Source organism: Melanotaenia boesemani, chromosome 19 (assembly GCF_017639745.1).
Source record: "Melanotaenia boesemani isolate fMelBoe1 chromosome 19, fMelBoe1.pri, whole genome shotgun sequence".
Taxonomy (NCBI): domain Eukaryota; kingdom Metazoa; phylum Chordata; class Actinopteri; order Atheriniformes; family Melanotaeniidae; genus Melanotaenia; species Melanotaenia boesemani.
This window is the reverse complement of record NC_055700.1, coordinates 11,370,971-11,394,144: the sequence shown is the minus strand read 5'-3', so window position 1 is coordinate 11,394,144 and position 23,174 is coordinate 11,370,971. Positions and strand designations below refer to the sequence as shown.

Here is a 23,174-nt window from a genome sequence, read left to right as displayed (position 1 = left end):
CATCCCTTTTATTTTAACTTATTTCAAACACCTCTACCGGGAATCTTCAAGTAAAAAAATGTGTTTAAAAATAATCTTTTCTTTTCAGATGCAGTCTAAGAAAGTCCAATTGTGCAGTTTTCTTCAATGTAGGGGCAGTTGTTATTTACCATGGATATTTGGAAGAGATCTCTGTCCTTCATCTGCATGAGGTGACATTAGAGAAGGGGAAAACAGCAGAAAATGTGTTGAAATGCCATTCACAGCCATGCTACACATGCCACATCATTAAAAACATCAACAACCAAACAACTTGACAAGGCCAAATGCATGAAATTTTCTTAAAATGGGTAATAATTACAAATGTTGCCATTAGCCTGCAGGTTACAGTATTTCACACAGCAGAAGTTATAATAAAATCCATTCACTCCTCATGCACTAGTGAGCAGCTGCATGTAGAAGTGGTAACTACACAACTCTGTCAACCTGCAGATGGCTTTTTTTCCCAATCTCAGTGTCACCTCATACTAATGAGGTCCAGATGAAGACATTAGACTTCAGCAAATGAACCAGAAACAACTTCTCTGACAGTACAAGACAGAACAATGCACTAATCAGCAAAAACTCCAGGTTACTTTGCTAAATTCACATATAATTCAGTTCTGAACTAATGAATGAAACTAGAAGTAAAGGAAGAAAGAGAATGAGATGGGAACAAAAATATAAAACACACTCATAGATGCAGCATTTTTAATGTTATCCAAGTTGTTTTTGTTCTGGGACAAATGAAATAATGTTTAGAGTCATATTTATACATAAAGTGAGACTTGGTGCTAACCAATCAGACACAGAGGGACAGAAATGAGTTTGGACTCATGGCTGATACACATCGGTGCCTACTCACCGCCTCCACCTCAGCTGGATCGTACCACACATTGATGTAGGGGTGCTGTAAGGCCTCGTCCACTGATATCCGTTTAGCAGGGTCAATGATCAGCATCTTAGACAGGAGGTCTCTGGCTTGGCTTGCTGTGATGTGAAAAATGCAAAGCAATGGCATCAGTGGATTTAATGAGAAAACAAAATATAACTTTTTGCCCCTTATGTGGAGAAGAGGAAAACTGAGACACAACATGGCAGAAAATGAGGAGGAAAGACTGATACTTGGCAGGAATGAAAGGGAATAATTAAATCAGCACCTTACAGCAGCTTAATCACTGGATGCTGCCTCTATGCCCATATTTGATGCACGTGGGTTTTTGTAACTATATCCAAGATATTATTATTAATATAGATGCATCAAAGTCCATCAAGCCATTCAAGAAAGGGAATAGTGGTGTATACATGATGCTTCTGTCAGTTTCATCCACCGGTTTATATACAATAATAAAACTTTTTTATGCTCAAATGACATAATAACAGCAACATATCTATCTGCTGTATGTCCATTAATCTGTTCTCTTTTACAACAATTATTTCAGATTACAGAATGATGCTTAAAAATGAGACAATTAATTCAGAAATAGTAAAACTTTAGTGTGATTTTGCAAAAAGGGAGTTGTTTATTACCTTTGGGACACCTTTATAGTTACAGGGAACACTTATGTTTAATTTTATATTAACTGCAGTTGTTGACTTTATGGCAGATGTTTTTTTATTACTTTCTACACGGATCGTCTCCTGTGAATCCCAAATGCTAGTCTACCTCTTATGTAACTCAAATATAAGTGGTCTCCCTTGTAATCATATTAGACTGGTATTGTAGCCAGTCAAAATGCACAACCTGGAAGAACAACACCAACACTGGTTTTCCGTTTCACATCTGTACATTTTTACAAAAAAAGGAGATAGGATGAGCAGTGGCGGAGCTCGACTTGTGCATGTGGGATGGCCAGAGGATGGGCAAGACAGGTACTAAGAAAGGAAAAGATTGTCTCTAACACACACTCACATATACTGCTGTGGTAATTGTGGTTACATTAGAGAGACATCAGAAATAAAATATCTTTACATTAATAATCTGGACCAAGTTCAATAAGGTCCATAGAAAGAAAAGTTGGTAGTTTTGTGGCACAGTATGTGGAGCTTGATGACAACAATGGGATGCGTGGCTAGCTCCATATTAGAAGCTGTCAGGGCTGCTGATCGACATGGGGCCAGGGTCTGTCTTGATCTAAACTGTGTCCTTACTCATTTACAAAAAAGCTCACTTTATTTTCATTCTTCTATCTTCCTGAACACAATCAAACTGGTTACAGGCTACATTTCTAGACATTTTCATGCCATAGATCACTTTAAAATCAGCTACCAGTCTTGCTAGCTTCCTGTTTAAATCAAACTGGATTATGTGGCTCTAGCTTAGTCAGCGCTAAGTAACACGGATACTGAGGTACTCTCTGAGCATTGTTTATAGTTTATTTTCAACTCCAGTATGAAAATCTTGATTAACTGAGTTTATGTGTCGTTCCTAAATACACTCACCAAAAACTACATATAACAATGGTTTCCCCACATTATCTTTACTAATTTAGTGATACCATAGAAGTAGATTAGCACAGCTACGTAGCTTCATGCTTACATGAGGTTAATAACCTTAAATAACATTAGTAGCTGTACTTGCACAGAGACAAAATGTCTTCTGGAAATGCACAGGCTACTGTCAATATGTCAAAAGGATAACTAATTAGGAAACTACTTTAATATTTACTTTATATTGATGTAGTGATACTAGTTATCCATGTGTGTCTGGGAAGACTTTTCTGTCCTCCAGTGACCTGTCAATCACCTGAGATGGCTACTGGGGTGTCCAATCAAATTTCAGATGTGACCAGTCCCACCCTGGCCACCCCTCTAGTTCCATCCCTGAAGATGAAGTCATTTATGTCACTGAAATGTGATATGTGGCAATAATCAGATAAACTAATGAATGAAAATACAAGTAAATAATTTTACAATACTTTATTAAACTCCCTGATATCTTTACATTTTGATGTCATAATTGAACACATGCTTTGTCCCATATCTCTACTGTCAGTTTTAGAAAGTAATACATATATATATATATAAATGCAGCCACCTGACATTTGGTTGAGAGGTCTGTACGCCTGCAGGTCGTCTTGGATGGATCTGAAATTGAGTTGAGTGCCCTTAAAGCACACACCACTTCTCTCCCACTCACACTGACCTTCTTTATAAATAGCTCTACAGCAGCTAAGAAATGAAGAAACTCAAATGAGAACAGAGGAATGGAAATCAGAGTCCAACCTCTTTGTTATGCCAGTCAGTGTGTTGTTTTGAAGGAAAACAAAACGATTGAATCTATAAAATCACGCCCTCTAATTCAACCTATCCTCTGCTTCCCACTCTCTGACAGCAGTGTCTGACTTTTTCTCCTCCTTCAGTTTTAAATAAGCAAAGCACAATGAGTGTTTCCTTCATGTCTGACTCAGTTCCTGCCTAAAACTGTACAAAACAAACAGAAGTGCTTCAAATGGCTCTCACACCTTCCCACTCTCTGCGTTCATCACATCCTCACCCCAGCAGTGTTCAGCCTGAACCAACAGCGATTTGTCAAAATTTTACCTGTTACCAGAGATGTAATAATGAAAGTTTAGTGAATCACATAAAATTATTTTCTTCTTTCACTTCTCAGATGAAACAGCAAAAAGTGATGAGGCGCTGGTTAATATTCTGCAAAGGATTGAGTGAATTCAAGAGTGGGGACCATACGATTTATTTCAGTATAGCAGGTTAAAGGTAAGATGTTATTTTTTAGGTAAAATGTAAATTAAAATAGAGGAAAATGACTACCAAAATCAGTTAAATGAATACTGAATATTTAACACATTAAATGTTAAAACTGAAAAGTCTCTTTTTGAATTTGCTGGTAGCAATAAAATTCAAAATGATGGGATGAAGACATTACAACTGCAAAGCTCCATTTGTTGTAGGTAACACTGCCCACTGTTCCTGCCTAGTTTATCCACAAATATGAACAGAAAGATGGCCATGAAAACAAAGAGAATGAATACTCTGGTACAGAGAAACTGTGCCAGAACCGTTGCTTTCTCTGAGCCGATTCATAAAATTACAAGCTGTCTGTGCTATTTCTAATTTATACCAGGATTTACATGACTTCCAGTTGATTGCATTTAGGATTTTATCAAAATTTTAGTTAATTTTTTTCCTACTTGAGTGAAAACAAGTGTTAATGAGCTGCTACAGAACTACAGCTGGGGCTGGGATGCTATTACTTTTACAGATTCTTGATAATAATACTTAATGATCACAGCTAAAATGACTTCATGAAGACAGTAAAACCTGCAGTATCATGTAAGCAATAAGAACTAAAAGTGCAAGATTTGGTGTAAGTTATAGATACATTTAATGGATATTTGTTAATGGATAATTAAGCTACACATTTTTGTTGCACACCATAATTTGACAAAATGGCTAAAATAAAGCACAACCACGCCACAAGGACTCACCTTTGAGTTTGTTGTGCTCAGAGTCAGCAGGAAAAAGGCAGTCGGGGAAGAGCTTGGGAAAGGTGAGGCCTGCATACTTTGGCCGGTTCTCAACATAGTTCCTCACTGTGGGTTGGAGCTTCTTCATGAACTCTGGTGAGGGTGTGCCCAGCTGCTCAATCACCTTGTTCCACTGGTCAATGTCTATTGTGGCAGGTCAAGGTTCAGAGAAACACCTGGAATATGTGGCATCCTGTATGCTGCATCCACTTCCTTCATACAGTATTACTGATTTTATTTTGGATTACATGTGTTTTGGAGTGCTTGATGAAAATTTAACCAAAAGTAATGGCCACCTTTTAAATTAAATAAAGAATATTTATTACAGAAGTGCAATTCCTAAAAAAGGAGATACATAAATTACTTCTAATCAAAACATGTCTCACTTCATTTTAAAGGAAGTAGCTATTTAAAATAGAAACTTTTTAAAATTTGTTTCATTGGTAAATATTACTTTTACTTAGTTTGATAACATTGGGCTTCTCTTATTAAAGCAAAAGCCTGATGATCAACATCCTAATGACAATATGTGTTTTTGATTTACAAGAGACAAGAGACAGTGTATAAGTACAGATGTAGCTTATAGTGATTTCAAATACTCCTTTGGGCCCACTGGCCACTAATTTTAGACATTTTCCCTTCCAAACACTGCAAATAAACCCCTTTCCTCTCCATGTTCTCACACCTGTGACAACTGAGTCAGTACACTTCCAGGGCCACCAGAGACCCCTATTACTTCATTTTGCTGTAATGCCTCACACTTCCACCCCTGCTTTGTCTCCACTGCACACTGGCTAGATCCACCCAGAGCAGTGGCTCAGGCGGTTCGATTCCCACTTCCGCAGTCATCTGTCGTTGTGTCCTTGGGCAAGACACTTAACCCTCCTTGCCTCCAGTGTTGGCATGAATGTGTGGATGAATGTTCGGTGATGGTCGGGGAGGCCGTAGGCGCAGACTGGCAGCCACGCTGTGGCTACACACGTAGCTTACCATCACCAGGTATGAGTGAGGAGTGGATGAATAATGGATTCACAATGTAAAGCGCTTTGGGTGCCTTGAAAAGCGCTATATAAATCTAATCCATTATTATTATTATATATGTGTGTGTTTCATGCTCTACGGCTTTCATCCATGGCTCTTTAGCAAGAGGTTGGATTCACTCAGACAGCTTGAGGTGTGTTTTTTTTTTTGAGTGTCACTGCCAAAAAGCATGGTGCTCCACTCTGTTTGGAGTTCTTCACTCTCCAAAATTTAACCTTATGCACCTGAGCATGAGCACTCCAGCTGTAATGCTGCAGGGTTTCCATATGAGACAGAGTGAAGAGGTGGCTGAAGGTTAGAAGGATACGGTCAGTCCCAGGGAACAGCACTGTTCCTCTTATCACCTCTCCAAAGATGCAGCCTACTGACCACATGTCCACTGGAGTCACACACACACAGACACATACAGGCACATGCACAAACACACATGTCATGTTTCTAACTATAATCAAGGTCTAAGCTGTAAAATAATCACTGCTCTTTGGTGCTGTGTGGGCAGTTGAAAACTGGCTGTTTTACATTTTTGCTGAATAAAGCTCCCTGCTGCCACTGAAAACACATCATGAAAGCAAAACAGATGGACAATGAAATGAAAGACCATATAAAGCTCTAAAATTTCAAAGGAAGCACGTTATACTGATTCTCTGTCAATGCATTAGGATTTGCCTCATTGTATTCACAGAGTGATGAATCCATTATTATTTAAAAACCAATATAAGATGCAGCCAAAACACTCACATCAACCCCAGAGCTGGTGGTAGATGCTGAGTCAGAGATGTGGCTGAACCTTCACATAAAGATTGATTGGACAGCTCGCACACTACAGGGCTTCACTCACAGCTACTTTATTGCTCCGAGGTGACGTTTCAAGCGCAAACAGCTTTTCATCAGAAGATGACTAGCTGGTGAGGTCTAATGAAGAACCAGTGGGCTCAAAATGTCACCTTGGTGCAATAAAATGGCCACGAACAAATACCTACAGAGTGCAGGCAATTTTATTTTTGTTTTACAATTCAATAAGTATAATGGGGGCACTTTAATTAGCAGGACCTTGGCAGGCATAGTACATTCTTAAACTTAAATTTTTAGTACTTAAATCAGAATTAGGATTTAACATTACCATAATAAAGCAAGGTAATTCTACACAAGCCACACTGTTAGTTTGCACCAGGTTTTCATTTATTAGTGAACTGCTAACTTGTGCAAAGTTAGCACAAAGGAAAAAAATGTTGGAATAGCCTGTGAACACTCACATGTCTGAACAAAAGGTGTTTTGGGACGTTATAAAAGCCATATGTTGTTCAACATATTGTAAAAACCATTTTCACATAAGTTATTTCCCTCTTGCCTGATTAAAACATAGCTTGAATACATCCACAGACATTTATTCAAAAACACAAAAATGTTGCTCCAAGCAGTTTTAAACTAAAAAAGCTGCAGGTAATGGTTTGTAATATGATTGCTGGGGTGGGGAATGAAAAATAATCATCTTACAGGCTCACTGACCACTGCAGGCAGTGTTACAATCATCTTTCCTAGGGAAATAATCCATAAACTAAAGGAAAACCTACTTTAATAACATAACAAGGCTCAGATACCTGTGCATGTAACTATTCTGCCCACCATAACAGCCCTCAGTCTCCGTGCCACCCATAAAACTTAGCTAACAAGCTTCTGTAAGAATACATTATTAAACAGCAACTAACCCTACACCCTACAGTGACCTGTCTGTGTGGACAGACAGCTATTCCATAATCATAATTTGTCAGACACTCAAGAAGGTGTACATAACTTTAGCTAGGTCAATACTCTGGTTAGAAATTTTGTGAAGTAAATTAAGATAACCAACGACAAGGTACCATCTATGGCCAAAAGACTGACTATATTGTGTGTAACTGCACTTCATTGATCTACAGTAAGAAAGGATGGGGTATTAGATGAGATGAAATTTGGTGAGAGCAGAAAGAGAGGGAGAGAGATGTTGCTGAGCTCATTGCGGGGTTTTCTAGTTGTTCAGAGCATTAATCTTTTAGGGGCTTCATGTTCAGAGGTAAAGAGAGCAGAGTATTCCCACAAACACCTGCACACACACACGGTTGTTTCTCACAGTCTATGTACCTGTTAACTTGTTAAAATAACCATTTTTAAGGGATAAGCCTAGTCATTTTTCTTATTGACAACAAATGCCATTAAGGGACCAAAGAAAAAAAAACCCTTAGGGGTCCTGCATGCCGCCACCCACATGTGAAGTCTTCTGCGTTGTGTGTATCGACTGCCATTAATCTCTTTTCTCTGTCAAACACTGTGGGGGTGCACAGGAAAGCGGCAGTAATGCAAGAGCCATAATGCTGCTTGTTTAAAGTGTTTACAGTCATTGTATGAGGTGCTTTTTGGCATATGTGCTGTTTTCAGCTTGTTTTCATTTTTATTCAGCCATTATAAATCTAAGTGTTTTCTGAATGTCTGTGACGTTTCAAAGGAAGTTGAAAAGGAAGTGATTCATGTGGTGTTCTAACAGAGCAATAAGCCATTGATCAAGAATGAGCTGCACACATTTGCACAACAACAGACCATGATTTTTCATACTTGAAAAGTTTTGCACACACCACCCATAACCGAACAACTACTGAAACTGTGGGGCAGGCAAAAAGTTGGATCCTAGTTAACACGTAAATCTTTTTGTTTAAAGAAAGGCCAAAAGCACATTGTGTCAATAACATAACAGTTGGGGACAGTAACCCCTTTTTATCTGTTAAGAGTGAATTTGTTTGGGATTCTTTTTGGATGGGTGAGTATCAGAGCTATAGGGTGTTTAATCTATTTTCATTTCTAAGGAAGCCAGTGCAGCAGTGTGGCTTGTTCATATGTTTTAATTAGCTTTGGACAACAGTTAAAGTCTAGGGCAGTGGTTCCCAACCTTGGGTCACTGGAGAATGATTTCAACATGGGGCAGGCAAGGGGTTCACATTGGGATAGTTGCATGAAAGGAGTACTGAGGGAAAATAGTTTGGGAACCACTGGTCTAGGGCACAGTAATAGCCCCTAAATCAGCAGTAAAACACATTAACAGGATTATTTTAATGTTAGTTTCTGTTTTCCATGGAAAAGTTGACATTTAGTTGAACATTGGATACCTAACAACATGTACCCATCCTTCAAAATAAAACATATATAATAAACATAAGTGAGTACACCTCTGTGAAATATCTCTTAAATGTAAAATACAGCAAGTATTTAGTATTATTTCTAAGCTGAACATTAAGATGTTTTTAATATGTAGGGCATTTGTTTGGATGTAAAACCATATCTCTGCAACACCTTCTGCACTTGTACATCCCCATATCATCACATTCCCACCTCTGTTTATTCTGCTCTAGTCCTGTCCAGGTTAATGCCTCATAGCATAATTGTCATATACAAAAAGTCATATTTTGGCTAAATTGTAATATCTGTCTAACTGTACTTTCCTAATACTTCTGATTGACTGTGCATCATTCCCTATAAAACTTTAAAATATGACTTATGCAATTATGCTATGAGGCTGATGATATGCAAGACTTCATTTGAGCTAATGAAATTTACTTTGTCCTCGTCTAAACAAAAAGAAAACTCCTATTATCAATTTTCTTTAATGTTAAACGTTTGTGCAAAAGGAGTAAGTTACTTTTCTTGGAAGCTATTCATGCAATCTCCTCTATGGTGTCAAAACTGCAGCACAAGCTCATCTGTACGTCTGAGCTAGATTACTCAAATGTAATGTCCATGGTAACAGAGAATGTCCTTTGTAGCTCTGATTAGTGGTACTATGGTTTGTTCAGTGTACCCTGATTACAGATGCAGCTGTGCTTCCAATTAATGCTAGCTAGTCCTAAGACTCTGGTAAAGATTTACTACACTGTGGCATACCTGTGAAAACACAGTGTAAGGGTTTTATACAATAACTACTGACAGAAATCTTCTTGGCAATGAGATAACAGCAAGAAAACAAGATTTCTTTTTGCCAGAGTATATGACTGAAAAAAACTTATGGTGTTACTGAGGTTATATGAGAAGCGTTAAGAGAAGATTTGTTGGTGTTTTGTTATAAAGTCAGTCAGATGCAAGAGGGATTCAGTTCACCTCTGTAACATACAGCAAACATCAGGCCTGCTAATCAAAGTTTGACTAAGAAACATGAAATTATGAAGCTTAAGCAAATGTCAACATTGTTTTCAAACTCACCACATGCTCCAACCTCAGAATTTTAAAATCTGTGAAATCAATAAGTAAGCATCTTTGTATTTAAAACAAAGATGCTTTCACTGATAAGATTCAGCAGAGAAACACGAGTAAATAAGGTTACCATCAGATAACGTTTCTGCGTGTTAACAAGGATACAGTCCCGACCAGGGAAAAGGATTTTGTGGCGCACCATTTCTCCCATAATGCACCCCACCGACCAAATATCCACTGCAAGCACAGAGGTGAGGGTGAGACGAAGAAGGAGCCAAAGAAAAGAGGGGAAAGCAAAGGTTAGTGTAATCCACAGTGAGCATCAGAGATTAGCTGTTATTCAATGAAAGAAATATTTATTAAGCTTAAATGCACATTGAGGCAGAGAGCTACAGGAAACATGAAGAAAGATCAAGCAGAGTTTTAGAAAAATTAACAAATTGCAGGAAATTCAAATGAGTGGAGCCCATTGGACTCTAATGTGTTTTAGTAAGGGTAGCATTCTGTCACATGTCTTAATATTCTGAGGGCTTTTTATTAGTGACTCACACCTCCAACACTTCAGTTTGCTTTAGCACAACCAAAACTGCAGAGAAGACTGTAAATTTGTCTGTTTTTCCTGATGAAAGAGGAGTGAGAGTCAGACGCTCTTTCTGTCTATTCCTCTACAGTTATTGCTACAGGTAGGACTTTGGGTCCTGGTGTGAATGTGATCTGGGTTTGCACAAACATTTATCTGTGATTCTCACCATTCTCTTTGTATCCCATTCCCAGGATGACCTCTGGGGCTCTGTAGTATCGTGTCACCACATACGGGGTCATCATGAAACTGGTACCTGCAGTCCTGGCAAGACCAAAGTCCAGAATCTTCAGGGTGCAATCTGACTTCACCACTATATTGCTTGGTTTGAGATCCTTAAAAGGAGGGACAGAAAGTACAATTTACAAAACCCTTTTTCATACAGTTTCCAGTGAAGTCTCCATGACAGCAACTGGACTTGTCCATTACTGTTAAATAATAGTTAAAAATAGTGATTACTGATGTATAGCTGCAGGTCAGTAAAGTTAGGCTGCACAATAATACAACTTTTCATTTAAAGGAATAGTTTCTCATCTTGGAGACTGGGTTTATTTTCTTTTTGGCAGCGAGTTAGACCAGAAGATCGATATTTCCTCTCATCTCTGTCTACCATGTAGTGCACAGCTAAAGCCAGGGCACTAAGAAAAAAATGGGAAAAATCATCTTTAGTGTTTTCATGTTGACACTATTTTCTGATTTTCTGAGTGATTCTCCTCTCCACAAAGCTTTAATATGTATCAAAAGATTTGAACAAGGCTTTATTCATGTTTAGATTTCTGTTCTGGAAATGCATCATATGCACTTTTAGCTAGACATTGCCTCATTTGCATATTTACAGATTAAATTTAAGAAAACTGATATTTGTAATAACTTGGCCAAGATGATAACCATGGTGACAGCAGGTTTTAAATTTGCCTCTTAATTGTGTAACAATATTGTTAAAAGCTTACAACTTAATCCAGATTCACCTGGTGAAACCCAAAAATGACCTAGCTGAACTGCTTTCTTACCCTGTGAATTATGCCGGCTGAGTGCAGATGTTTGATGCCACACAGCATCTGGTAGAGCAGGTAGGACATTCTCTCATGGTCAAGCTCCATCTGAATCACCTGACACAAGTTGGCATCCATAAGCTCCATCACTAGGTACCTGAAAAGTTTTTTATATATTTATGAATGAACATTAGGCAGACATGTTGGTTGAGTAACGGATGAATTATTTGAGATTTCATGAGTTACATGTTTGCTACCAAAATTTAAACCTGCAGTGTCTGTAACATTCTCTCCTAAACAAATGAAAAGCTCCAGTGAGATGTGTGAATGCCAGAGTGGAGAGAATGCTCTACAGGTAAAGACATTCTCATTTATCATTCAGCATGACAACATGATACCTCCAGCAGCTTCAGATTACACCAAGAGTACTTTCACTGGCTACGCTAAAGCAGTTGTTTTCTTACAAATGCAGCTGCAAAGGAGTAACAAACACATAATCCCTTACTTTTCCATGGCATTTGAAATATGTGTTAAATAACAATGTCTATCTTTCTGGTGATTGTTACATTAAATAACATCTTTTTAACTTTACTTACACATCTTGGAATTCCTCTAATGATTTCTGTGGTGTGAAGACATTTAATAAACTGATTATCTGAAAGAGAAAAGAACATGTAGCGGATTATCAAACTATGGTTGAAAAAAAAAAAAAAATGAATCAAAGCAAGGACTGCAAAGTACTGTGAGTTGCTAGTGACCTCGGTGAAGGATGCTGCTGAGTGGGACAAAGAGAAACAAAGACATGAGATGGAACCAAAGAGGAGGGAAAAATGTGGACGACAAGAAAAAAAGACAGAAGAGCACAAACTGCGGCAGTGATGATTACACTCATGCCTTGAAGTGCTCTCTGTTTCACTGTCTTGTCAGTTTGGTATATATCTGGAGGCATGGAATTTAGCACGGCCACAACATTGCTGGATATCGTCTATGTTTTTGTTGTGGAGGGATTTAGTGGGAGCCACAAATAGACACAGACTGGGGTAGAGTTTTTAAATCTGTTTCATTTTGACAGGGGAAGCATTTTCCTTCCTTTTCTAAAAAAAAAAAAAAGACATACATTTTTGTGATTGACGCATTTCATGAGCACCAACTCCCGGTATGCCCTCTTGGCATGGGTCTGGTTCTGGAAGGGTCTGCTCAGCTTTTTAATGGCTACATTCCTGTCCAGGACAGCATCATAGCCCGCACTGCAGAGAGACAAAAAAACAGAATCATCAGTATTCCTTTAGCATTCATAGCTGGGTTAGTGCCTCTGTGTGTGTTTGTTTGCATGACACAATCCATAGTGAGTGCCACTGATCATATAAGAATAATTTTCCACATCTTTAGGGAATAAAAAAACAAAAGGAAACAGATGGCACTATAAAATGTGAATTTATATATTAAAGTAAGATAAGCTATTACAGACATAAACTGGCACCTAATGGTTAGATTTGTTCTTTAACTTGTTATTTAACTTACTGTAGATGAGCTAGTACTATGGATAGCATCAGGCAAAGAAATTTTTCCATTGTTTCTAGTTCTTATGATAACTGAGCTCAGCTTTGCAGTGACTTTAATTTTTTCAAAAACTTAAAGCAGGGCACACTTTTTTAGACAATTATAGGAAGTCAAATGCAACCCCCTTAAAAACAGCTGGGTAGTACAAAATATTTATAAATCATTTAAAAAGGATATACAGTATTAAGGGGAAATTGACCAATTATTCTGTAGTTGAGAGCATCTGAAATCCCTTTCATCCCTAAATCTCAGAAGAAAAGCATGACCCTATAATATTTTTGGGCTGCAAAGGTTTAAAAGTTAATATTTTTCAGTGAGCTACCTTAATCTCCACCTACAAGTTCAAAGTCATGCTGCATTTACTGTACTGATGCTGTGTGTGATAGCAGGGATGTTGCAATGTGTCAAGGTTGCAATGGATGCAGAGCATGTCCCCATCAAGGTGACACATCACAGCCTGCACACCTAACAAAGTAGAGTCATCCTTGATTCAGCTGGCACTGTGCGGAGCTGACATCCAGAGAATCCTTCAGGAACTGCACTCTTGTGTTTCTATATTAATTATAACAAAAGTGTTGTTTAAGTGGAAGCTTTAATGATAAAAAAGTCAGATAATCTGAAGTTATTTAAAATGTGAATTAATTTATAAATTACATTTTTACAAAATGCACAAGCTACAAAACTGTTTTAAATCTCAAGAGAAGAGAAAGAAGTCTGCTAGTTTCCTTCTCTTAACTTTAAAGTCTTAAAGGAAAGTCACATTAATTATTTAAAGATTGCCAAAAAAAGAAAAAAGCTTAATAAACTACATTAAACAAAGTTTTGTTCTTTTGAGAGACATTGGGAAAAAGAAAGTCTGATGCTCCAGGCTTATTAATTTTCATTAATTAAAGCTAAAGCTAACTGGTCAGATTACAGTTTCTTACTTTGACTCTGTGCTCAAACCAGCAACGTCCTGCTAAAAAAGTTTAAGCTAGCTGTCTTTGTAGTTTAAATTGAGCTCAGCACTAAGCTTGAGCATTTAGCTTTAATCCTCGTTTTAGTTAAAGAAATATTGTATAAGTAAGATAGCAATGTGCATTTTTGTGATAACACTATATTTTACCTCCATACCTTTCCACTCAGTTGTCACCTTGCTGTCTGAGTGTTGATTTTACTATCAGTCACAGGAAACTAGCATTGCATGCATTTAAACCCAGAGGAAAAGTAACAAAATAGACCCATATGTTCTTGAAGAAGTAGAAAATAAAGTTTTAATGTCCCATGATGAAGGTGTATGTGCATATACTATATCTAACCCCGATTTAACCGCTAAATGTGAGGGTAGTTAGCATGCTCATTAGCATTCTCTCAGGCTATACTGGGACAATTCTACTTGTGAAATACAATTTATGTATAAAATAATTTTTGCTTGTTAGCTCAAATTTTTCCCACTTTAAATTTCTTTTGGTAAATATTTTCTTTAGTGAATTGACTCCAAAAATTAGAATGATTTTGCTGTGTTATGAGCCAAACAAATGAAACCATCCAATCAAGTCCAGAAGGGAAAAGGAGCCGTATCTCTTGCCATAAAGTCCATCAAACCAAGTCCATGATTGCTTTGCTGGCTCAACACAATCCCAGCCTCTGATAACCTCTGGGATTTAAGCTTCATGTTGGCTTTCAAGAACAGCAGCATAAGAAAAGCCACATAATATGTTGTGGTATCTATATGTTGTGGCCATATAGATGACACAACATCTTATGTGGCTTTTCTGATAAACTCTTCCCAGAAGATGCTGTAAACTGAGTTTCATGGCATTTGTGTACAGGCTTACTTAGGATCACTGGAGTAATGTGCTGTGGTTCACCACGTCTCTACGGAGACTGCAGGCCAGGGATGATGTGTGACCATGGAAACAGTGGAGCCTTCATAAAAGCATTTATCCAATGGGGAGTTGAGCCAGTCATCACTTTTTTAGCTGAGTGAAAGATGATGTCATGACTAGCTAAACTACTCAAAGCAGTCATCACTTCTAAGATGCTTGTGAGAACTCATCCTGATCAAGTGTAGGAGTCAGAGATTTGTATAGATTGGGATGCTCGTTGGCCATGGCACTGACAGAGTGAGTCTTAAGTAAAACAAGCAAGAATGAGTGTTCCCTCATTAGCATGCTCTCAGGCTATACTGGGACAAGTTTGGTTGCATAAGAAGAGATGAACGCTTGCTTTCTGATGTTCCGATAAGCTTCCAGATCTCTGCTTGTTTGCATATTAGTTATTTGTGGTTAGCCTATGTGGTCATTTATAACTGAGTCAGGCAGATGTTTATGTAAATGTGATTATGTCACCCAGATGTGGATTATGCTGAAGATAACAAACAGTAATGTTTTATCATCACATTATGACCAAACCATTATTTAAGCTTACATAAGCCTACATCAGTCTCGTAGGATATTGTTGATGCATTTATTAACATAGCAGTATGACTTTGCTTGATCATTAAGATCAGCAGGATATTATGGCAGTTGCTTGGATTTTGTGACCTTTCTGGGATAATACCACCACCATATGACACCAGATGACAGCTGTGGACACAGTCAAGCAGCACACAGCATAGCAGGTTCAATTTGATTTGTTCTCCCTGCCATTCATCTCTACAGTATCCTTCAAATGGGCACAAATCCCAGCATTAGGAGCACATGCCTGCCCAAGTTCCTTTAAAACAGCAATAAATTGCTTTGGAACAGAAGGAGAGACGAACCGAGGGCATGGGAAGCAAAGGAAGAACAATGAAAGGGAGGAAGTAGAGGACAGGGATGTTAGGAGCCAGTGAGTCTTCAGACACAGCACAGGACACACTGAAATTAAACTTGTTAACTTGGTTCGCCCGAGCGAAGGTTTCTGAGAGGTATATCACCACAGTGACACAACATTAACATGAATATGACATAGATCTATTTTCGGGTTTGACAGAGATGCATTCCTTTAAGTGGAGCCTTGGCAGTTGTTCCACTGCATCCTGACAGGGCAGGCGTGAGCTGAATCACAATGAATGCATGCTTTCTCTGCAATCTGGATTAAGGATTCATTTAAGAGCCTGTCCTGTTATTCCCTTATGGCCTATTCATACATAGTCTAAAAAGAAGACGCTCACTAGAAAGGAGTCTCCACACCTCCAACAAAATTACATCAGAAATGCTGGTTATAACAAATGTTGCTTTGCCTTTTTTTCTCCAGTTGTTTTATTCATTATTAGTTTATATAGTTTATTTTTCTTTCTTAAATTCCAATATCCACCTGCACTCATTGGGCTCCTTCCTATCACATACTGTGACACATGCTTTTTTATTAAGTTTAAATAGTCAATAAAATATCATAAATGATAATAAGTAGGGTGCTTACCATCATAAATCCAAATCTTGTCTGAACAACAATAAATGCTTAAAGAGGCGGTTTCTTCTTGAGCTTATACATTCCTTTTCATTTTTCTTTTTTTCATTCTTTATTGCAGCGTTTCTTAGTCACAAGGATATGAGCTCTGCTTTTAAATGCTCTGAAGGGTCTAATGGAACCACACAAGAACTGAAAAGAAGACTTTCCCGTTGTAAAATGACCATAATAATCATGGAATGGAAAATATAATCTTATCATTTGTGCCATCTCCTTCCTTCACAATCTTGTGTAGAATAAACTACACAACAATCAGACAAGCAGCTAAATGAGACAATCACATGTTAATCACAGACAGCTTGATCCAATATAAATAAGACATAAAAGAGACGCATAGTTGAGAACTCACCAGACAATTCCCTGAGCTCCAGAGCCAATGGGCTTTAAATTCTGGTAACGTTTTAAAACTGTGAAGGTGGAGTCGCCCACTTCCACACTGTAGAACTGGTTGTCCACTTTGCTTTTACTCATGTTGTAATGTTTGGCAATATATGAAACATCCACTTGTTTTCCAAAACCCTGCATTATAAAAACATGACAAAGAAGCCCTGTTAGTGATGCTGGGGATGATTTATGAGCCATCTTACCTGAAAAGTAAGAAAACATATGTAAGTAAACAATCAGTATACTGTTATGTAAAAGTGTAAGCATACTCCATGGAAATCGTGGACTTTTTCAACATATTTGAAGACAAAACAAAAAGAAAATCAAATCTTCCTTGAAAGAATGTCTACAAGTAAAGGTGATATGTGTAAAACCATAAAAAAAATAGCAATTATAAAGCTTTTTTGTTTCCACAAAAATCTAAGAATACCCAGGAGTCAGAAGATACAATGCTCCTTCTATTTTAAAAAGTTTTTACCAAAAGCGACATGTTTTTTTAATTTATTACCGGTGCAGTTTTAATTCATGTTGTTGTTATTTCTCTTTTTCTCAATTTCTCAAGTGTTTCTGATGATTGTCTGCTTAGTTTTATTAAAGAGGTCCTAAAGTTTCTCTACAATTACAACAGCTGGTTTTTATTTGTTGTCCAGTTGTTGGAGTTGCTTTTTGTTTATCTTTCTCCTTCTGTCTTCTCCTCACAAACTCCATCTTTATTTTATCATTATGATGTCCATAGTTTAAACATAACTTATATCAATAAGCAATATCCAAAATAAATAACATTAATCAAATATCAAGGGGAGCCTTATATCCTCATTAAGCTCCCTTTGGAAAAGCAAATTTGTTCAGCACGAGACAGCCAGACCACTTTTCTTATGTCGTGATGCTGGACAACACAAGTTAAAATATAAAAATAATATATAATTAAGTTTTTTTGACAATTCTTACATGCAAAAGTCCTTTAGCTGCAGAATGTTTGAGTTTTCTTAAATGTACTCTGTGTTTAAAAACCCCCTATGAAATGTCAGTGGGATTAATATTTGGGTATTAAACCTCCTACTTTATAATCATCAATTTCTTTCTTTCTTTCTTTCTTTCTTTCTTTCTTTCTTTCTTTCTTTCTTTCTTTTTTTTTTTTTTTCTTTTTTACTGCTAAGAGTCATCATCTTGTCCTAAAACGTCCTTTCCTCAAAATTTCCACTTCACCTTTCAGACAGATGATGCCATGTTGTCTTTAGGCAATATGAAACACAGATATATGACATCAATGATAGCAACGTCCCAAAAGCAGCAAATCTACCCAAAACCAAAGATTTCAGCCTCTGTGCTCCACATTTGGAGACTTTTGCTTCATCTGTGAAGAGGACGTTAATCCAGGGCCTAAGGCTAAATTATAAAAGTTTCTGTCTTTAATGAGGAAGAGTGCAGGGTAGGATTTTTCCCAGCATTAAGTTTAAAGTCGCAATTTCTCATCACTTTGTTACCAACCATTTGTTTATCATCCCACAGAGCTTTATAATACTAAAGCTATTAATTTTTTTTATTATTGAGGTACATCTTATGTGCAATGACACATACAACATGTTGTTGCCATTTTGCTTCTTATTGTAGATTTGACATCAACAGCTGAAAATCTTGCACTGAACTTTTTTGCTTCTTTAGGACTGCTTTCATCAAACTGGCTCATGGCTTTAATTTACTGGGGTGGCTAGTCCGGGATCAGTTGTTAATCCTTCTAAATCCATGATGATTTTCTTATAGCGAAGTAAGTTATGGGTTCAAGGAGAACAGTCCACACATCATTAATAGTTGGCACCTAATCTGTCTTATTATAAGGATATGGGGTATACTCACCTTTTTCTTGGTTACATATTAATAATAAAGCTGTAGTTTTCATGATTCTTAAATTAATGAAAAATTATCACTTTTATGTGCCATTATAAAGCCCACACAGTTATTGAAAAGGTCAACCACTTTCATGGGATGTATACATGTTTTACATGTTAGTACAAAAAAAAAAAATTATTAAAGATTACAGTCACAACAAAAATAAAAAACAACATCCATAAGTTTGAATGTTTTCTTGTCCAGTTATGATAAAAAAAGAAATCATATGGTCCTTACCAGGTCTAAAAATCAAGTAAATAAAACTTTAGATGAACAACAGCAAATGAAGATTTAAACTGTATCACAACTGGTTTGTAACTACAGACCTCAGCTGATGTGTTAAATGTTTAATTTCATGACAATATAATTAGAAAAGACTGAAATAATATAGCTTGCTTGGAAGTGTTGTTAGACAAAAGTCTTTCCTTTCTAGGAAGAACGTAGCAGCACAGCTTAGCTTTCTAATTAAAACCTGAACAAGTTGTTTAGTCACGTCATACCAACTGTCAAGCACGGTAGTGGAGGGTTGATGATAAGGGCTTATTTAGCAGCCATGGGACATAGATGCCATGTAGTCACCCAACTGACCTTAAACTCCTTTGTACTTCAAAATATTCTAAAGTCAAATGTAAGACTATCGTTCTGATAGCTAAAATTTGTCTGAAGTGGGAAAATGATCATCTCATCATCTACAACAGAATGGCAGAAAAAGAAAAGAATCAAAATGGTGCAGTGGTTCAGTCAAAGTCAACCTAAATGAAATGCTGTGGCGGGAAAGATGTGCGTTACAAATGCCTGCAAATGGACAGGAACACAACTGTAAAGACAAATGGGTTAAAATTCCTCCAGATTGATGTGTGGGAGACAAACTCAGACAAAAAACAAGTACTTCACATAGCTGCTACTAAAGGTGTTTCTGTAAGCTATTGAATCATGGGGTATACTTAGTTATTCAAATAGAGCTTTGGAGCTTTGCATAAGTTTATTAAATAAATAATGGCGTGGTCTGAAAGGTTGTGTGTTGCTGTTCATCAAAGATTTTTTACCTCATTTTAACATATGTTAAGAACTAGGTGAATATTTTACTCTGTCCTGATACATAAAACCTTAATAATGACATAGACGTTACTTACATCTTACTATGACTAATTAATAGCAACTGTAGATCAGTATAAAAAAGACTTCACAGTATACACAGCTGAGTTTACACTTAATCTGTTTTGTAATAGCCATGAAATGAAATTAGAGTGATTAATGTCTTCACTCAGCTAAAGACATTATTATTACACATGATTATCAGGCTGTAATTACTTGGGTAGAGCAGACTTGCAAATAGTGGCACAACAAAATTACCATTTAAGTTAATTACAGACTTAGTAATTACGCTCCAGCTCAGGAAGCCAAACTAGGCTTAACTACAAAGTATAATGCATAGAATGATATATATATATATATACATATATATATATAAATATATATATAGTAAAGGCTAAAGGCTGAGGGCTATAGGCTATAGGCTATAGTCATATGCATAGAATGATATATATATATATCATTCTATGCATAGGACTATAGCCTTTACTGTAGAGCAAGTGGCACCTACAGTAGCTATTAAACATCCAGCGACACATGCATGTATAATGCAAACATCACATACAAAGTGACTGAGTAACTAAAGCTACAGTGGAGTAAGGAGTAGTCCTCAGATACAAGAGATGTAGTTTATAGTTTTCAAATTACTTTGGCATTTACACTGTCAAATGTCAACAAGAGGAAGGCAATTAAGCTTCAGTGTAGCAAGTATTTACTCCAGATAAACATGAGAGGTACTGAACTTGATTAAAAAAAATCAGATGCAAATTATTTATCTTTTGCATAATTAATTATCAACACAAGGCTAAAAGCTCTTCAACCTCAGAAAACAAATTCCCAAAGGATATTTACATAAAATTAAACTATTTGGCTAGATTTTGTCTTTGTTGTTAATTAATTTGTTTTCATGTTTGTGAGGACAAACCACTGCAGAGTTATCTCACTTTGTATGTACAGACACAACAGCAAAACCATAGAGCAAAGAGGGGAAATGGAAGGGAATCAGTACTGTACCTTTTTTACCTGTAAGGAACACACACCTGACAAAAGGCTATCTTTACATCCAGGACTGGTTGGCTGCAGTTATATAAGAAATGTCTGCTCATAAATACCTGGAAGACACAAAGAGAGGAGAAGCAGAGTCAGAGAGGGAGCACATGTGGTGTGGAGATGATGAACATTGGAGATGCAATCATCTGACAGCAAAAGAGCTGACTCCAAATGTAAACTGTATTAGGATGAAAACATAAAATTTTATCTAGATCAGTATTCAGAATAACATGTAAAAAAACTAGTTTAATTTGAGAACCCTTTTCTTGGAAAGTTGTCACTGCAGTTACTTAAACCTCGCCTGCTGAGGGACTGAACGCTCCCAGTAAATTCACAACCATTTTCTCTCTTTGTGTTCCCATCATTTCAATAAAAATGAGAAAAACAACAAGTGAACACCACCCACTCCTCCATAAATAGAAACTAACCAATACATCAATTCTTCATAAGAGAACAATACAGCAGCACTACAGTGATCAATGTCTTTGTGTTCTGAGACAGCAGGGTGACAAGTAAACCTGGCACAATGGAGTGAAAGTAATTATGATAAATTTACTGGATAACGTTCCATGAAGTACACTAAACAGATTCAATAACATCTTCATGTGTTAATATTTTCATATTTATTTAAAAAAAATGAGCCCCCTCAAGTTAAAAGTTGACATTCTGAGGGAAAATATGTCTTCTTTAAAATGAGAACGAAGTCAGTAATGTCGGTTTGTGGTGGTGGGCGTGGCTCTGGCTCAGCTGTACGAAGGAGGGGTGATGCTCCGGTTCATGGAGCAGTGGAAGGTGAGGTGGATTGGTGCAGCTGTGCTGCATGTCTAATCATGATCTGGATTTATCTGCAGTAGTGTGCTGAGGCCTTGAGAAAAGTCACAGAGCTGAGAGCAGGCAGTCTGGCTGGCTGGCCAGATCTTCCTCTCATATGTTAAGATAAAAAGCTGTTAAACCAGAACTATGCCTGTGGTGTTATATTGTGCCAGGTGAATCCCTACAGTAGCGAAACTGCTACACTCTCATTTAGCTAAACTTAGCACAAAGAGTGGAAAAAGGGAGGAATCTAACCTGTTTTACACAGCACAGCAAATTTGTACACTACAGCAATTTAAAATGACATTTAAGAGTACAACCCCAATTCCAAAAAAAGTTGGGATGCTATGTAAAATTTAAAAGCAGTGATTTGCAGTAGACAATCATGCCTGTTTTTAGTGAAGATTCACCTGAGGGCCTGGAGATCACAAGCATCCAGTTTTAACCATCATGCTAACAGAGATTCCTCCTGATTCTCTCAATCTTTTGATGATCTTATACAACGTAGATGGTGGAATTTTCAATGTTTTCACAATTTTAAATAGAGGAACATTTTTCTGAAATAGCTTCACAAATTTTTAGACATGTTGTGTCTCAGTTTGGTGAAATGGACATCTGAAAGGCTCTGACTCCTGACTAATTTCCAACCTCTTTTTTTGTCCCTGTAATCCTCTAACCCTGTGATGCATATGCTACAGTGATACCAAATAAATGTATGAAGAATTATACTTACAATGTAAAGTTTAAATATATTTGTACTTCAATCTAGTTTTATCTACAACTTTAAATATGTCCTGGCCCAAAGTAGTTCTGTGAGAATTCCAATTAAATTTAATGTTTTTTATTTATTGTTATCTAAATGTGAACCCATTCACAAGAACTGACTGCAACAGAAAAATTCCAAGTCCAAGTTGTGCTGATGAAAAAATGGAAATAACTGAATTATGCATTATACAATTAAGGATATAGAAGTATTTTACTTTCTTTCTTTTGACATCATTTCTGGTTTATCTCTAGTCTAAGTGCAAATTAAATAAATATAGTCATGTGCTTCAGAGTCAGCCTTACAATAGTATACCACTGAGTAATGGGTAAACTGAATATCCTTATTTTTCCACACTATTTACAATATTTCTGGTATTGTTTGTAGAACATATATCCATAGAAGGTGGAAATGAGTCAATTTCATGATCTTTCACTGTCAAAGCTGACAAAAAATAAATAAATAAATAATAATAAATAAATAAACCCCAGGTAGAATTGGTCTGCAAGTCAGCAATATTGATAAATAACTTCTAAATACCTTCAAGTAGTGTTTTCTTATTAGGTGTATTACTTTCTTTAGTTTAAGGTTCAATTTTAAAAGGTTTCTGAAAGGGTTATCACACCCAAGCCTTCGTTGAAACAGGATACAACTCAAAAAAGTAAGTCTAAAATATTCATCTACCTGTCACCAACAACTGAGTTAAATACAGATCAGCAGCACAGGAGCAACAAACCGATGTTTTGCTTTTGTTATTTTTTTGCAAAAAATGTACAATGAAAACTGGTGACATTTATCCACAATGGTTTGTGAGCATGTATTCAAAGTCGCATTTGAACGTTATGCAAAAAACATGATGGATC

The 23,174-nt window shown here is 36.9% G+C and overlaps 1 protein-coding gene across 7 annotated transcripts in view; it reads right to left on the bottom strand.

Moving 5' to 3' along the window:
- Positions 1–23,174, bottom strand: part of mapk10 (mitogen-activated protein kinase 10) — a 40,404-nt gene that overhangs the window by 8,212 nt on the left and 9,018 nt on the right. For 4 of the 7 annotated variants that reach the window (XM_041970376.1, XM_041970381.1, XM_041970382.1 and 1 more), the window contains exons 2-11: positions 20,726–20,797; positions 16,672–16,841; positions 12,448–12,577; positions 11,927–11,985; positions 11,349–11,487; positions 10,508–10,673; positions 9,924–9,995; positions 4,467–4,649; positions 884–1,008; positions 150–182 (exon numbers count right to left, since the gene is read on the bottom strand). In XM_041970376.1, coding sequence (XP_041826310.1) covers positions 150–182; positions 884–1,008; positions 4,467–4,649; positions 9,924–9,995; positions 10,508–10,673; positions 11,349–11,487; positions 11,927–11,985; positions 12,448–12,577; positions 16,672–16,841; positions 20,726–20,797 — 1,149 coding nt within the window. Of the gene's footprint in view, positions 1–149; positions 183–883; positions 1,009–4,466; positions 4,650–9,923; positions 9,996–10,507; positions 10,674–11,348; positions 11,488–11,926; positions 11,986–12,447; positions 12,578–16,671; positions 16,842–20,699; positions 20,798–23,174 lie in introns of all 7 variants that reach the window. The other 3 variants (XM_041970379.1, XM_041970380.1, XM_041970378.1) reach the window with 3 other exon arrangements.